Source organism: Necator americanus, chromosome II (genome assembly GCF_031761385.1).
Source record: "Necator americanus strain Aroian chromosome II, whole genome shotgun sequence".
Classification (NCBI taxonomy): Eukaryota; Metazoa; Nematoda; class Chromadorea; order Rhabditida; family Ancylostomatidae; genus Necator; species Necator americanus.
Genome location: NC_087372.1, coordinates 39,433,894 through 39,451,911, shown reverse-complemented (window position 1 = coordinate 39,451,911; position 18,018 = coordinate 39,433,894). Strand labels below are relative to the sequence as shown.

The following is an 18,018-nucleotide window of genomic DNA, read 5'->3' as shown; positions in this document are numbered from 1 at the left end:
GAAATTTTCAGAAATGATTCGCTTCAGAGATGATATTTGTCTGCGAATGAGAGAGAAGAAATCCATGTGAAAATTGAAATGAAAAAAAAGTAAAGATGAAAAACTCAACCATAGATCAAACCAACAACAAATGTAGAAATGATACCTCTTAATATCCGATGTTTTCCCCGAATTTTTCGCTAAAATTTCACAAAGTTCTTTAAGAATTTCCTTGTCTCTAAAAAAGTAGCAACGAGAGAATTTATAGTGATCTGATGGAGCTCAATGATATTCCCTTTTTGACATAGACTACCTGGACGTTAATCTTCAAAAATAAATAAATAAATCGAAATTCTTTCAAAGAAATGTTCAATTTTCTAAATCAAAGTAGGAACACCAAGTTCAGGTGACGATGGTTAGAACAACTTGAAAAGATCTTGTTTCAGCTGGAAATTTTTGTCGCTTTAAGAATTTCAAAGGAGGGCGGGTTGGGGGAGCTGTTTTCTGGCATAGAAGAGGTTTCTTAGTATTTTCCAGAAAAAAATACTTGAAGAATGGTATTAACGGTGAAGCGAAGTGTTGACGGATTTCATGGAAATTTAGAAATAATTTGCACCTTTTTTTACGTGAATTTGAGGGAATTAGTTACAATTTGTTCGAAAGTTTCAGTTTATCCTCCAACTATTTTCTTAGCTTGTGTGCAATTTTTCTACAATTTTTAGTTTAATATCAATGTTAATGTCCAAAAATTTTTATAAAGCTGCAAGTTGCTGTAAAAGACAGAAACAGATATGAAAATTGTTTAATGCACGAAAAGTTGGAATGTGGTTCAAGCACGTTCTTGAACGTGATATTTTTCAGTTCATCTACAATAGCTACTCGTATTCGTGTGTTGGCCAAGCAGAACCTCTTTTTTTTTCTTTTTTTCCTCCCGACTGTTGATGGCAAAACTCCAAATACGCACACACACACACACTTATGGAACTCTACTACTAGTTGATGATTGTTCCAGGGAAAAGAAGTGATGGCTAACTGCACTTTTCCGCCACAAGAGAGAATCAATGTCAATGTCGACGGTTGTGTCGTTGAATTGAATGAATGATCAGTCAGTCGTCGATTCTCAATGTGAACGCAACCAAACAAAAAGGGGAATCTAAGCAATTTCTCGAAAGTTTTCATTAAACATGCGCCATAACAACAATGACAACAATTTTTCTTTTATTTCTCAAGTAAATAAATTCTAGGTTTGCTTAAAACTTCGAAACCCTAGGGTTGCAAATCGCAAATTTTTTCGAAGGATTTCAGTTGTAGTTTTTTTTTTCTAGTTTTTTCTTTACGTTTAAATTTTTGCTTTGTTTTTTTTGTTGTGTGAGCTAAACAGCTGCTTATATGCTTCTTAAAATTAATTATCCTATAATTCGAATAAATTCGACGCATTACAACCTAAAGATATCCATATGAGGAGATCTGTGGTGCAGCGATTTTTACTTATTTATTTATTTCGAATAAATTCGACGCACAACAGCCCCAGTCGCTGATATTCATGTGAGAAGAAGATCAGAAGTCAGCTGTGCCGCAGTGAATTTAATTTTTTTTTTGTAATTCTATATATTTATTTACTTATTTATTTTAATTTATTCACATACACCAAGGTGCACCAAAAGACAAAAAAAAACAAAAACACATTTGTCTAAGTCAGAGCATTCGAGAAAAAAAAAGAAAAATCAGCAATCTTCCCAGTGGAATCTTTTAAGTTGTGGATAAGAAGTCAAATTCAATGCATGGAATCGGGGGACATTAAATTCAAAAATATTTTCGTATATTTTTTTTGAATCCTGAATGGTTGAAATATCGATCAACTAGCATTTCTGGCACTTGTGGTGAATTTACGAATTTCCGAATTTTTTTTGTCGGTATTTCCTACTGAGCACCTTTGCATGCCACTGGGAAGAAAAAAATTCGAACACCACACACCATTTTACTGACCAAGAAAAGAATGTGACCCTTTTTTTTGGTGCCTACATATATGTAGTTATTGTTATGGATTGCCTTCTGGATAAGGTTGGAGTTGAATAAAATTTTAGCGAAAAGAAGACATACATATATCAACGTTAAATTTGATACGAACATGAATTGAGCGGAGATTCGAACACAAGTGCAATTTGTGCGATTAATGGGAAATTCCAGGTGCAGGTTACCCCCGAATGCACGTAGTTATTCTCTCAGTGATAATTGTCTACAAAATAGAAATAGAAAAATAGAATAGAAATATAGAAAAATCACAGATTATCACTGTTACCGAAGTGATAATTGTCTACCGTATCATATTATTTTATAAGAATTTAGCAAATATCACCTAATTCTAATTCGGAACAAATATCACCGCCAATATGCTGAACAACGTGACAAAAAGAGCAGTTAAAGAAAAATGAAGGGAAATGAGATATCAAATGACTCAATGTCATTATATTGGTAAGAAGAAGGAATAAAATATTTTTCCACGTTTTCCAGATAAGATAAGAGATTAAATTGAAGGATTAGATTAAGCTAAACGATTAAATTAAATTAAAAAGGACAAATTCCTTAACATTTCCCTCAAATTAGCTTTAGGAGAAATTTTTTTACCACTATCCTCAAATTATCTCTATGAAGTATACTGGAGACAGAGCACGGAATGCCTCATATCAAAGGAATAACTACATAAATTAAAAAAAATAGCTAAATTATAGAAAAATCACAGATTTGATAATTTTTGATGGGGCCATAGTTATATATTATTGTATATTATATATTACATGTTGTACATTATTATTATTATTATTATTATTATTATTATTATTATTATTATTATTATTACTATTATTATTATTATTATTATTATTATTATCATTATTATTATTATTATTATTGTTATTATTATTATTATATTGTTATATATTATTCAAAAATTTGTTCGTTATAATTTTCGGATTCAATGAGGAACGAGAGACAGCAGAACGATGTCCTTAGGAAAGAACTATGTTGAAAACTCTTGTCCAAAGTAAAAGAGGAGGGATAAAGATGCTGTGATTGGCTCATTCATACTGCTGCAACGTACCATGTTCAATGATGACGGAATTCCTGAAAAAAGACGAATGACTCGCCTTTTTCCCAAGTGTTACGTCACCTGCGTAGCAACCAACACAAAAAAAGCGAACGAGTTACAGTTGAGGATGCGAAGAAGGTGAATAGGCGAGCAACACTCTCCGGCATTGTCACCTTCTTTTTTTTTTCTGTCTTCCACCATCGCTGACCTCCACAACAAACAGGTGTGCGGAGGGCTATGTAGGTATGTACATACCTAGCAAAAGTCTTATCTTGAGAAATATCACGTTTGTAACTATTTTCCAGCCCTTAAGATCCAGGATACTAAGAAGACCGTAGCTAGGAAGGTGACATTCTCATTTCAGACTTTCCAAAAATTAGCCACGTAGCCATGGTTAAAGGCAAATATTAAGTCCTTTTGGTATTTTTGCCTTTCCAGGATTTCCAGGCTCAAATCGAAGTAGGTTAGGGAAGAAAAAAAAACTACGAGATATGTGGCTTTACTACAAAATCCAAGTTCTATTCCTTTGTGATCTCTCTATTGTGATGCTCTAGTGCTCACCTACATTTATTTTTTTGAAGCCTCATAGCTGATTATTAGACTTTTATGTAGAAATATATTTATTTGAAGCTAGGAGGTATAAACAAAGAGGTTGATACGTATATTGACCAACGCACCATCACATTTTTCTGAAAGTTTCCCTAAAAATCTCGAAATTCAATTCGCATTTCAAAATAATTCGCATGTTAGCTTTGTGCATACAAATTTATATATTATAAGTTTTTTTTTAAATTTGTTATTTTAAACCATTAAAATTTATAAAATATAAAAATTATCCAGGTTTGCATAAAAGAAAATTTTTCGGGTGGAGTTTTACGAAAAAACGTAAGGGTACATACGAAAAATAAAACCGAGGTTCAGTGATAAACTATAGTTTAAGGAAGAGCGAAGGAGTTTAGAAATGAGTGAGATGAAAGAGACATTTGAGAGAAATCATCAAGGACTTTCGCTGTCGTTGCTTATCTACGACGATAAATGCCATTGAGAACGAGAGCGTAGGCGTAGAAACTGTGGTAAACTGTGAACTACGACGGTGTTTTTCCTCTCAAGTCATTTCTCCTTCTACTTTTTTTTCATCAATTCCAACTTTTTTCTTCTATTCTGCAGTTGCTCCTTAGTTTTTCGTCAAAGGAGAACTTTAGGATTGGCTATAATTTTTATTTTAACGTTTTAAAGTCTGCTGCAAGCTGTATAAAAGGTTACAAAAAGGAATTTTTCTCAAAATTGAATCTATCTTCTGGTTTCCTGCCCTTTTTTTTCAAATTATCACCATTTTCGGGATTGAATGTGGTGTCCGGCAAGTCATCTGCATAAAATCAGAACAGAATGATTATCTATGAAGAAAATAGAGATCCTATCAAAAAAAAAAAGTGAAAAAAAGAAAATAATGTCATTCTCAATAAGATGTCTTCAAAACAGAAATGGATAAAATATTTCTTGCAATTTCCATCCCTCTGCTCTGATACCTCCACACTAGCTATGCTCCTTATTTATAAGGTACCAAATGAGTTATTTATTTATTTTTTTAACTCGGTTTTTTTAGAGTAAATAACCTCCTAACGTCGCACAAATTGGAAAACGAAGTAGTTGAATGTATATATATATATATATATATATATTTACGAGAAAAAAGACTGAAAATTAATGCACACAAAAACTTCTGATCAAAAACCCCGAAAAAACAGAGTTGAAGGAATGATGAGAGACGATAAGAGAATGGGCCTTAAAGGCATCACCCCACGAATCTGAGGTGGTTCAGATTTCAGGTGAAGTGTTCGTATACGGGATCGTAGATTGTGGAGAGGGGGGATTCCGTCCATTTCTTCCTAATTGCTGTAAAAAACGGCCCGGAAGATGCGCGCGTGCACGAGGCTGACGCGCTCCAATCGAACTCCTTGTGGAAAATAGTGCGCCGGAACGCCTGAAGCCGTATCTTCCGGGCCGTTTTTTACGACAATTAGGAAGAATTGGACGGAATCCCCCCCTCTCCACAATCTATGATCCCGTATACGAGTATTATAAGAGGTAGATGGCAGTGGGAATAGGACAATTACAGTACAATTCAGGAAAAATAATAGGACCAGTGAGAAGAGAAGAGATTATTACGTTATCAAATGAGGAGTTAGAGCTGAATGGTATTGTTGTAAAATAAAAGAGCGGAGTTTAGAAAAAAAAATCGGATCAATAAAAGAGACGATCAGTTTTCACGTTCTTCACTTGCGCCTAGTTTCTCCATGAAACGACATGAGATGATCACCACTTTCACAAATCCTAATTTATTTCATCGATTAGAAGCGGTCGATCAAAGTTTCTCAGCGCTGTTCCCGATGAAAATTTCCATCTTTTGAATACAAATTTAGCAACTACTTTTTTTTTGCGCCGCAGATTCTACCATGAAAAATTCTATTTGTGAAACCTTTGAACATCGCGTTTTGAACTTTTTTCAACGCTCTTTAGAAATCAGGTTCCTTTTCCACCGAAGACGCGCCATCACGCAAATATGCTCGTCTATTTTTATTCTCAGAAACAATAATAGAGTGAAAAATCGTAAAACACGACGTGCATACACCTTGAAAATTTGTCCATTATTTGAAGTGTTCTCCACATATGGTACTATAAGGTTTTTTTCCCTGGGAAAAAGTTTTCTGGTTTAAATTGAAATTTTCGAAAGCGAGAAACAACACGTAGCTATTCCATGTTTCCAAGGAAAAAAGATTAAATTAAAGAAATATTTTTGAGAGCTTTTAGAGAGGCGGTTGTTTTCCTAAGTGACTAGGTGGGAATGTGTTTTGTTTTCCTTTGTGCTTCTTTTACTTCCGACTTACGAAGTGTTACATTGTTAGACGGGGGGGGGGGGGGAATTTGTGTGTGCTTTACGCACAATGATCGTAAAGAGACGATCCGTCACGGTCGAATTACCGTAACAACAGACTTTTCTACACATTTAACAAAAGATAGTATACAACAAAGAACTGTATGTGTGCATGGACGGAAAAGTGTCACCACAGCTCAAACGACAACTTACGACGTTTTCCTCGCATACCTCATAAACATTAAAGTATGTAAAAAAATCCGGGTAAAAAAAAATGAACAGTTTTCTGCCACGAAACTCCAAAACTACGTGGTGAATTTTTCCCCCTTTTTGGAAAAGTAAAAAAAGCCACGAAGACCAGTTTTCGCGCGTGAATACAAATTATCGGTCACAGCGTAAGTTTCGTTTTTTTTTTAAATGATATTTGGACGAATTTGATGAATACATCAACATGACACCTACATACGTGTTCTCACGTAATGTTGCACTAATACGAGGTACGGTACGAGGATGGTAGCCATGGTTTAAGACAAATATTAAGTCCTTTTAGTATTCCTGCCTTTTTCAGGATCAAAAAAAAATTCTTTCTTAGCAAGCGTAGCCTCTCTACGATCTCATTTCTGGATCAGATTTGTTCCCTTCTCAACCTCTGCCCCCGCTTTCCGAGTGAAACTGGTGGTCGATCCGTTCACTGGCTATTTAATCGAATTAGCACTATCTACAGAAAATCAACTCTGCTCCTAAGATAAAACTTAATTGTGGAATGTTTTGTGTGTGTGGTTACAGTTTCACTGGATTGAAACAACTTTTCACTTTTCAGGAAAAAAAAAACACAAGAAAGGGAGAAAAATGACGAAGAGGACTCGAAAGGACTAGATCGGCGCATTTCTTTCGAGAAATATTTCGGGAAGCATTTTTCTAAATCTCCACAAAAAAAATACCTAATAAGAGAAAAAAATCTGTTTAATGACATAGTGGAAGAGGAATTCAGGTTATAAAAGCCAGTACTAAAACTCTTCGATCAATTCTTATAAAATCCACTGTGAAAAAAACCCCTGTGCCCTCAGAGCGAATTGATGATGTTGGTAACATCAAAAAACGTCTTCTTTGAAATGATCCCGTTGTGAATTGTTAGAAAAAAGTGAAAAATTGAGCATAAAATGGGCCCAGCTCCTCCTGTTAACTCAAAATTGAGGAAGTAATCGATGTGGACTGGGGCCAGCACAATCGAACGCTAGCCGCAACGATGCTCACTCTTCAATCTCGATCATCCTGTTTCAGATAAGCATCTCACGCATATCGAGTAATGTCGAGAAGGAGATGAAATTGAACGCGACTTTCATGGATTAGCGGAAACATGATGAACCGCATGCGAGAGGATCTGAATGGGGAGGTGAGCGGCTAACCTGACTGTTTTTTTTTTCTTTCTAGCTGAGCATATTTTTCAAAGAAGACATATCTGGGAAGAAAAACACAAATCATTAGTCAAATTTTTGGATGCCGGTAGAGCGAGAAAGGGCTTTGAACTATAAAGGGGTTGCTAAAATTGGTCCTGAAAGCTAGAAAATCCTGAAGATTCGGAAAAATGCTTCCAGTCAGGCTTATACTGCAGGTTTTTTCTTTTCCTCATCGACCTTCTTCGAGAAATGGAATTTTTGAGGTTCAAAGGGTTAGTGAAAAAATCATGCAAAACGCTTTTTTTTAGAAAAAAAAATTCGTCCATTTAAAAAAGAACTTAAAATCATTTATTACAAACCCGCAATTACAGAATCGTACGAAATACTCAAAATAGAACTATAGAGTTTATTTCATTTAGAGAACTAATTTTTAGCACCTGATACAGAATTAATTGGAGATATTTGCTCTTCCATCTGTTTCCAGATGCTCGATAAATATAATTTTCTCTAGATCATAGAAATTTTAGTAACATTATTACAGAAAATATCAGTAATATTATTACAGAACTTTTAAGGAAAAACTGCCTGAAAAAGATTTGTTTTTCATTGATGCTGGGAGAAACGAACCCTCGCAGGTTAAACCTGGATTTTTAAATTTTCCAGCACTTCTAGACCTTATCAAAATCCTTAGTGGAAGGAGAAAAACCTGATTTTCATGCTCAATGAAGTAGTGGCCGAGCTGAGCCAGTGAACATTTGCATCGCTTGTGTATAGGACGAGATGAGAGGATCACAGGATCACAGGATCAGCTCAGATCAGGTCAGATCAGAGGATTCCTTCTGCATGGTTACAAGTTAAGTTAGGAACTAAAAAAAGTAGAAACTGCGCACAACAGCGAGAGCAACGATGATAGTCGAAACGACGGTTGGCGCATAGTGTGACTATCGAAAGAATGAGATACGTGATCAGAAAACAAATACAGTATGCTATTTACGGAGAGTGTCAAGATGCAGAGAAACCCGTTCGACTGCAATGAAAACGTTGAACGGGGACTATATCAATGATACACATTAATTGATAGGGAAACACCTTCGCCAATTGCAAACCGTGCGTCGGTCGGGGGGCGCGGCGGTGGCGACGGCGGCGGCGTCGGCGGCGAGACGAGAACGGAGAAACCGGCACAACCAACGCCATCACACTACGGCCATGGATGATGCGCTGCGCTGCGTTAGGCGCACGGGGGGAGTTGGGAGGAAGGAAAGTTGGGTCAATCATATGAAAAGCTAGATTGACAGACTATATCGTAACATATCCAGTTTCGCATCTGCTCATCTGACGGATAACAGTGGGGAAAAAAATTAGGAAGAGTACATAATAGTGGAATAATTAGGTAGGAAAAAAAAACTTAGCGCTAAGTAGATCTACAATATTGCTAATACTTAACCTTCTTATACTTTTGATCATTCCGTTAAAGGCAGAAAAAAGTAGATCCTTACGCTACTACACTTCACTGCTAGTACTTAAAGGAGGATCACCCCACGAACCTGGCATGGAACGGGTTTCAGGTGGGTTATCCCTACACGGGATCGTAGATTATGGAGAGGAGGGTGATTCCGTCCATTTCTTCCCAATTCCTGTAAAAAACGACCCGGAAGAAACTGCTTTCGAGCGCTTCGGCGCGCTATTTTCTACGACGAGTTCGATTGGAGCGCGCCAGCCTTGTGCACGCGCCGCATCTTTCGGCCCGTTTTTTACGGCAATTAGGAAGAAATGGACGGAATCACCCTTCACTCCATAATCTACGAGCCCGTCGTATAGGCATAACTCACCTGAAATCCGCACCACCCCAGATTCTTGGGGTGAGGCTTTTAACCTTCTCATACCAGTAATCTTCCCGTTAACTCTCATTTACATTTACAGTACCTTTTTACATCTGTCCGAAGGCTAGACACTTAAATGTGACCTTAAAGACCTTAAGTGATTTATTCCAATTTCAATTATTTGTTTTGTAGAAATAATGTTCTCACAATATTTATCATAATCTCTACAATGTTAACCCTACGTAACGCATTTATTTTCCTAGTTTATTTTCTTCATTTCTATGATAAATACCAAAAGATTTTTTACACATACTATCGCAACATGTATAAACTGCTATAAAACTTACAAATTAACAAATAAATCTGTTAAAAATAATTTTAGACCACATGTTTTGGCCCGCCCTATAAAAAATTCCTAACTTCTACAGCTTCGAATAGTCACAGGATCGCCTTAGTAACAGATTTTGAGGAATTCGAGAAGACATTTGACGCTCTTTGTGTCTTCCACGAAAAGAGAAGTCATTGGAAAACCTTTGGCGCGAATGGAAGTATCATCTTGGGCTCCAGGAGCAATCCGAAGAACAGTGGGAGGAGTTACAGGTGTCTAATGGAAAATTTATGGAATTTTCTCATAACGGACGATTATTACTTGCGGACGAGATACTGTATTTATTCATAACTTCCATCTCATCTTCCGTTCGATGAGAACTCTTCCCTTTCACAAAGGCAAATGCTGTCCTTCCTCCGCCGCCTAACACCGCAGAAATAATAAAATTCTAAAAAAACACATCCTAGCGGGACAAAGTCGTCTAAGAAAACATAAGAACCATAAAAAAGAGGTTATCTCTAACTTCTCATCCTAAATAATGGTGATTGAGTGGATAAATATGCCTCACACAGTCCGAAAACCATGAAAGTAGCACTTTCCCGAGATCTCGACGTAGAACATTCCAGAGAATTGTGACTGAGCGTTTCGAGAAACTAGTAGTTTTTTTGTCTGTATCCTCAAAAATATTCGTTGGAAAAATTTCCCAAATCCATCGTCAAGACATCATTCATGGCCCTTTTTTTTAAATATTGTAAATGTAAGTATTAAAGTGTTGACCTATGTAGTTTCCAATTTTATGGAGGCATTTTTTTTCCTTTTACGACAATAAAGTAACGTCTACTTTACACTTTATACTATACTATTAGTACTTTTACTTATACTATACTATTTATACTTTACTTTGGAAAAATATGGGAAATTAACAAACGATATGCATCCTCATATTTTCAAAATTACAATAAATTACTATATTCACTGTGTAGCATTGAAACGATGAGAAATCATTTGCACTATTCTCTCGTTTCTTTTCCGCGCTTCCAGAAAGTATGACGGTATGTTCTTCCAGATTCCAGACCGATCCGATGAACAGTGGAATTTCTGTGTTCTCGGGAAACGCACGGAACATTCGGAAATTTAAACTTGAATCCTGAAGAAGAGAAGAGAAAGAGGAGAGAACGTGAGAATCCTGAAGAAAATATGGTGTGACCAAGCGTGACCAAAGCAGGGAAATACATGGAGTTGGACCTTATGCTGGAAACTGGACGGCCACGATTAAACTACGGTAGGAAGAGTGCGGCGCGGTGGGATGCCGTCGTTGTCCTGACTGAAGTCAATATACACAGTGCGTAGTAAAAAAATCGTTTCTCATCTTTATTCCCTTGGATTTTTTATCTTCTGAAGCAGGAAAATGACCAGCCAACCCAATACCCCTTATGCTATGCTGAAGGACCAGTCTTGTTGTGTAAAATTTGAGCGAAATTCTAGTGAACTCTGTTCCATTTTGTTTTTGTTTATGGTACACCTGGAGGTGTTTTTTAGTAAATAAATAAATAAATTACACCGGCTAGCGTTTATCTTATTATCTGATGCTGGTAACGTAACAGATCACCTCGTGAAGCAACTGTGAATCGCGAAGATTTCTGTAGTGGGCCCAAGCGCTCAATCAAATCTAGCGGCGGTATAGCGCAGTCGGTTAGAGGTTCAGCTGCATGCACGATCGATCTGTGGTTCGAATCCGCCCTAGTGCTCACCAAGCCATTCATCCTTCCTTGGGCGATAAATTGGTACCAGACTTATCTGGGAGGATAAAAACACTGACTTGACACATCCGCTATTCCCCGCAAGTCATTGTATAGGTCAGCAACGATGGTTCGTAAACCTCAAACGATTCTGAATTGATGTGAACGTGGGGATGCATCCCAAGTGGATTGATTAACGCCAGAAACTTTATCCTTTATCCTTTAAAGAAACAGAGGGTGTAGCCGGGTTAGTAGGAGGATCGGCTGCAGATGAACCGTCGAAGGTTCAACCTTAGCATCCCTTTGGAGTCGATAAATTCCCAAAATTGCCTGAAAAATAAAAACAATGACTTGATACATCAGCTTCGGTTTCCACGTTCTAGTTTATTTAGGTCGTTGCCCCTGCAACAAATGAGAGAGAGGTGTAGCAAGGGGACAGCACCGACAGAAATCGGTTGTTTCAAGGAGGCCACTTGAATACATTACTGGATCGCATCGGTATGCACAGTAATGATATAAAAATTGTTCTTAGAACGTTCACACCTCGAGAAGGTTTGTGACCCTTGAAAAATCTATTCCTTAAACCGATAAACTCATCGTCTCATTCTCTTTACCTAGTGTTGAATGAATTATTTTTTTGAAAAATTTTTCCATAATGTTAATTCGAGTCTCTCGTCTCTCATAAAGTAGTCAGAGGTCTGAGATCAATTTTTCTCACACAATGATCCTCCATCGAGGAATTGTATGTAGGAATAGGTCCAGAAGTAATGGAAAATATATAAGAAGCGTAGTTTCGAGCTAAGCTGTACACGAGGTTGTTAAATAAATTTATTGGCTAACGTTTCGGCTATATCGCCTTCTTCAGAGCCTGAAAAGGGCGATATTCAATCTACAATTCAAACGACCAATCTCTCCACAACTAAACTGATAAACTCCACGCCTTCTTTCAATCACCAATTTAGCGACTGCGCTGAATGCTCACCTTAGAACGGAGACGCCTAGCATGGACCACTGACTGGTCGATCACGAGGGCGAATGGTTCGAATGTCACAATCGGATCGGAAGAACCATTCGAGATATGGCACGAGTTCCCGCGTTATCGACAGACATTCGCCTTTGCGGTTCATTTTAGGGTTTTTGGACTGGATCCAAAATGCCTCTAGCGATTTTCGAGCCAACGTTTTAGATTCGTGCGCTAAGATTTGGACCCTAATTTCAAAATCCGCTCCGTCGTGTCCTTGTGTTCTATGGATCCCTAAAGGTGTCCATCCTTTTTTTCAATCACTTTTCAACTGTTATGTAAAAAGCAGTCAGCTCACAATTGCATGCTTTAAAACGATCCAATTTTGTTTAAAGAGAATTTTCTCCCTAATAAATAAATGTCCTAAAAGTACTTGTTTAAACAGAAATTCTCGCCAAACAGGCTGTATTAGTGCCAATGACCGCAATAAGTGTCGGGTAAAATGATATTTATCTTAAGAGAAAATTAAAAGTGTTGTGTATTGGGCGAATTGTGCACGTCACGAAATTTTCATATAAAAGCAAAATCAAGAGGTTTTTCATATACAATTCATCTACATTATTCTCTTAATGAAAAATTGTCTCGCTCCTGTAGTTATCCTGAACAGAAAATTACAGTTTATTAGATATGTTTTAGAAGGTCACATCATCTTACAGGGGAGAATTTATGAGTATTCTACAAATTCTGTTCGGATCATGCTTGTTGATTGCTGCGTTCACAATGACAGAAAGTGTTCACCTATATAAAGTTGGTTCGTATGGCTCTGCTACCAGTAAGCTACTCGAACATGTGAGGTTAGCGGATTATTTCTCCAGTTTCGGAATTTTCGATTTTCGATAAATTCGAGTGAATGAACGAATTTCTTTCCTAAGATGATGTGTGATAGATTTCTTCCGGGGTCTTCAGTACATGAGCTTGTTAATTGAATTTAACGGCTGACAAATCGCTTTATTCAGAGCCTAAAATGAGTTATTCGATCCAAAATTAAATTAAATTGAACTAAATCAAAATTAAATTAAATTGGATTAAATTAGATTGTATAAAACGATCAAATTCCTCCACAACTACTCAACCAAAACTCCTAGCCTACTTTTCGATCGCTACCGTAGTAACTAGTTACCATCTGCTCACCTTGGATAAGAGATATTAGTAGTGACCGCTGAGTGACCGATCATTCACGAGGCCGAAATATAGCGCAAGTTTCTGGCGCAAATTTTCATTTATTCGAAAGGCATTCATCCATGCGATTCATTTTTTTTTAATTTTTAGAAATTTTCCGAAATATTTCCAGGGATTTTTGTGGTAACTACTTAAATTCTAGAGAGTGAGCCTAGATTTTAGCGCTGATATTAAAATTCGGTTCGTGTTTTTGGCTTCGTGATTTTATGTTCTATGGGGACTTAGGTGCCGTTTCCGTGACTTATTCTTGCCGCTCATATGCTCAACGACCGCTATGCGACCGTAGTTGTTCCTCCGACGGATTCGTCGTTTATGAGAGCTTTGGGATTAGTGCAGTCATCTTGTCGACGTCCAGGCCAAGTAGTATAGATTTAAAAGCGGTTTTAAGCTATGAAGCCAACATTTCAAATTCTTCAGCGGTGGTTCCGAAGCTGAAAACGACTCTGTCGATAGCATAATTACACCGGAATAGTTCTGCTCTTTGCAATTTTTCTTGTAAGAGGGTCGTGGATTCTAGGTGACTCTTCTGATTTTAATCAGACATCCGAATAATTCGCATTCGTGAACAATCGTTCAATGTTGAATGCTGAGTTTCCCCAATTTAAGTTGAGCAGCTGGTCTATTCAATAAGTTTAGTGATCGAAAAATAAGCCCAGTAAGTAAGTATGGTTTTTTTGTGCAATTAGGAAGAAATCTGAGTTCTCAAATTAAGGATTGAATCGCCCATTTTAGGCTGTGAAGACGGCAATGATGGTTTTGTTTTCGATATTCCGTTCGAAACTTAGGACGAAAGTTCAAAATTTCAAAGTTCATCAAAAATCCAATTCTTACATACTTATATCAACCATTTTTTCATAAGTTAACCTTCACTTTATTTCAATAAATATCGTTTACCTTCCCAGTTTTTCACGTCCAGATCACGAGTGAAACGATGTTGCTGTTGTATGGGAGGATTTGGATATGGAAGTTATGCAAGATTCGGCGGGTTCAGTGGCTTTGGTGGTCCCTTCGGTGGATTCGGAGGCTTTGGTGGTCCGTTCGGTGGATTTGGAGGCTTTGGTGGTCCTTTCGGATTTGGATGATAGGAATATTTTTAAACTTGACGTATTCTAACAATTTTAAACCAAGGAGTGGCTACGTAGCAGGAATTAACCGTTTCATTTCTTAATTGTAACATATTTGATTGATTAGATAGCACTTCGTTGTGATTCGTATGAATATACAGCACATCTCACATTATTTCCAGTGCTGTGAAACGGAAAGAAATAGCCAAGAGCAAAAAAAAAAAGAAGATTAACAGAAAAGGAAGTAGAATAGATCGGATAGTATAAAATAACTCTTTAAAGTAACATAGGAAACCAGAGTCTTTAAAAAAAGAAAAATTTGTCTTATCTAAGGTGAGACTAAGTCTCATATTAAAACACATAAGGTGTTTTCGGATTTAAAAAATCGTTACAACACAGAAGTAGGGGTGAAGTACAGTTTGAATGCAAAATATTAATATAATATGATTCAGTATACAAGAAAAATTGTATATCGTTGCAACCAAAGCTTCTTCAGCAAACAAATGCACTTTGTATATTTTAGCAGTACATTTAAAGTTTATTACAATTTTGTTACAATTCTTAATGATTTTCCGCAGGTATTGATTTTGAGATGTATCAATGCGTACAACAAATCACAAATCTAGCAAAAACCAGACACAAAATAGTGAATGGAATACTGGACGACATCAACAGCATTGGAGAGCAGTGAAGGAAAAGATATGTATATACATATGCTCGTTCTTAATTATAACTTTTCTTTCAATGAGAAATTTAAACGTTCACACACACCAAAAAAAAATCGCGAAGAAAAAACGTATATGTATCTGGAGATGATAAGAGCCGAGAGACGAAGATCACAACAATGATAAAATCGCAGTAGATCAAAAGAGAGGATAATCGATAGGCTTGGAAAATACGACTTAGCTTCGATGAAAGCAATAATATTTTCTCCGAATGAATCTAATGTTTTTCATCAAGGAATCGTAATTCTTCGCCATTTGTCACTGGTCGACCTGTTTGAATTATTTCTGGCGCACGAATTCCTTTTGCGAACCTCTAAAAATAAACCAGAAATGAGAAGATGAGCAGATGAGGACGAATAGTCATTTTCCAGATGTTCCTTCTTGTGTTTCTCCAACTTTCCGGACTAAAGTCTTGAAAATGGCAGTCTTCAAATACCTCTCTTATAGACATGTGTTTGTTCGTAAACAGCAAGTAGTACAAAGCGTAGCCGGGTATCACGATCATCGAGCATGATGAGAGGAAAAATCCAAATGCATTCGCCCATACAGGATAATCTTCACCGGTTGGATATTTTATCGGATGGTAATAGATCACACAGAAGAAGAATAGCACCTAAACGTAGCATATATCCATTTGAAAAGAGTTGTTGTGAGAAAACCTAAAAATGTAGCTCGAGACAGGTGCAGTGCATGACTCTCTTAGCCTGCCGGCACCCTTTCTCAGGCGGCGTGCGGAAAACATTGCCGTCGGCAATGTATTACGGTAGCGCTCCCGCGCCAACCCAGTATATAAGGGCTGGCTGCTGGTTCTCGTGTTTCAGTTCCTTCTTCGCAATATAGGTATAAGTTGGAGGGTGGGATTGGGGGGTCGTCCAGAGGCCCCTGAAGGGGGAGTCGGGGCAGGGGAATGGAACCTTGGTCGCGAACTAGCAGGATCCCTAAGAGCTAGCCCAGCGCGTGCCTCTCCAGATCCGAGTAGTCGGCCTTGTGTCCCACCTACTGATGCCTGCCACTCCTCTTCGGAGCCGACCCGGAGTACGACAACAGGGAATTAAGAGTTAAAAGTTTGACACTTCACTTCCCCACAAGCTTTTCCCGGAGAAAACGAATCAAACACAACTTAATTTCTGAAATAGTTAGGATGTGTTTGTGTGGATGGAAGTGAACATACATATTATTGATTATTTGGGAAATATCTACCCTAGGAAGTGGTTTTCTGATGTACATTCCACTTTTTATAGTAGCTTTTAATTTTTAAAATAGAATAATTGCTCACCAAACTTGTAGCTGGAGCTGCATACTTCCAAACTATGATCCAAATGTACGATAGTCTGACTCCAATCATCTCTTTCAGTGCTACTCGAATCTTTTCAGCACCTGCAATATTTTCATTTCTTAAGAAAATAGGTTCGAATGTCTTTTTCTTTAGGACATGCGGTTCCACCGTTCCTATTGAAAAAATGTAGAGGATGTTGGACCCAGTTTTTAGGTTTATATCTTTCAGTAATTATCTTTCAGTAGAACCGTACGAATTGGATTTTGTACGTGTTCCATCAAAAAAGGTGTGTGGGAATTCAAAACTGATGAATGTAATCGTGCAAATCGATGGCGTTAGTATCCTAATTTCGTCGGAATTCCCACCAGATCACGGTATTCCACGGAAGTACTCACCAAATCCCCATGATAATCCAACCACTTCAAAAAAGACTACAAATAGTAGCGCATAACCACTCGCTCCATAATTGTCGACCAATGTCAACCAATAGGCTCCAGCCTAAATTTAGTAGAAAAAAATAATTTCAAACAAATTGATTTAGTTAAGATCTGTGTGCAAACTCACATTTGTCACCATAGGTATTCCAAGTATGAAAAATATCAAACATGTTACAGCGAGTGAAACCTTTTTATGTTTCCGAAGAATGAAAGGAAACGAGTCTTCCAGAGCGGTGAACAAGCCTTCCATCATACAAACCTGCACCAAATTTCACGGATTACAGTACGTTATGAATACAGAGCTTTAGATTTTTGTTTTACCTGACTGTCCAAACCAAGGATGGTGATCATAAGGAAGAAAAGACAAGACCAGATTTGTTTAGCTGGTAAGTTACTGGCGACTTCGGGATATGCGAGGAAGGCAAGCCCCACACCTGAAAAGCGAAACTTTCAGAAAATCTTATTTTTGCTTCAGAATTAAAAAAAAAGGCGTAGAGCTTTCTCTTATCCATATATAGTATAATACTAGTTCTTCTTATTTTACAACTTTATTTTTCTTTATCTGTTTTTAAGGCAGTTTTCGAACACGCTAAGAGTAAAATCAGAGAAAGCTGTGATATCTAGATGGTGAGGCCCAGGAAAAGAAAAAGAGCCAAGAAAAAAGCCGTTGTTCGACTGTGGCTTTCACCTCGTACTGGAGGTTGGTTGTATTCTTTACACAACAATTAAGAAGAGGCAAAAATCAGTGAAGGGTATTCACATACGGACTGAAAACTCATGAAAATCCTCGTTTAACTCCTGAAGCAGTAGAGGAAAGGTTCAGGCATGGTTAAGTCTAAATTTCTCAGTAGAAAATTAGGATTTGTGTATGTGTGTGTGGATTTTACGAAGGACATAAAACCTTGAAAAGTACTGAATTTCTTTGAAGTGTTCTTCGACTATTTTCCTGTAATTATTCGTGATCTCTTTGATGATAATATCAATAAAAAAATTTAGAAAAAATTCCTCTACAGTTTTGAAAGATCGCCTGTAAAATGCTAGAGAAGAAACACAGTTTGTTCGATGCAACAAACTTGTTGCCTAGGCATTCCTTGGA

General features: G+C 37.3%; 2 protein-coding genes across 6 annotated transcripts in view; one reads left to right on the top strand and one right to left on the bottom strand.

Annotated features, from left to right (window-relative positions):
* Positions 1-7,321: 7,321 nt before the first annotated feature.
* RB195_020818 (uncharacterized protein) lies at positions 7,322-14,502 on the top strand (the record flags this gene model as incomplete). 3 transcript variants are annotated; one of them, XM_064189301.1, is made up of 5 exons in its annotated part: positions 7,322-7,329; positions 11,613-11,642; positions 11,686-11,718; positions 12,898-13,035; positions 14,337-14,502. In XM_064189301.1, 5 exons carry the CDS (start codon positions 7,322-7,324, stop codon positions 14,500-14,502), a joined length of 375 nt encoding a protein of 124 aa, XP_064045181.1. The 3 variants fall into 3 exon arrangements, with proteins under 3 accessions (XP_064045181.1, XP_064045180.1, XP_064045182.1); XM_064189300.1 differs by lacking the exons at positions 11,613-11,642; positions 11,686-11,718; XM_064189299.1 differs by lacking the exons at positions 7,322-7,329; positions 11,613-11,642; positions 11,686-11,718 and adding an exon at positions 12,195-12,341 and having other exon boundaries at positions 12,878-13,035.
* Positions 14,503-15,426: 924 nt separating this feature from the next.
* The window catches only part of RB195_020817 (uncharacterized protein), a gene marked incomplete at both ends in the record, with an annotated part of 33,293 nt that continues 30,701 nt past the window's right edge, over positions 15,427-18,018 (bottom strand). For all 3 annotated transcript variants that reach the window (XM_064189297.1, XM_064189298.1, XM_064189296.1), the window contains 6 exons: positions 15,427-15,522; positions 15,646-15,822; positions 16,486-16,586; positions 16,881-16,983; positions 17,050-17,181; positions 17,244-17,356. In XM_064189297.1, the coding sequence (XP_064045177.1) occupies positions 15,427-15,522; positions 15,646-15,822; positions 16,486-16,586; positions 16,881-16,983; positions 17,050-17,181; positions 17,244-17,356 (722 nt within the window). The remainder of the gene's footprint in view (positions 15,523-15,645; positions 15,823-16,485; positions 16,587-16,880; positions 16,984-17,049; positions 17,182-17,243; positions 17,357-18,018) is intronic.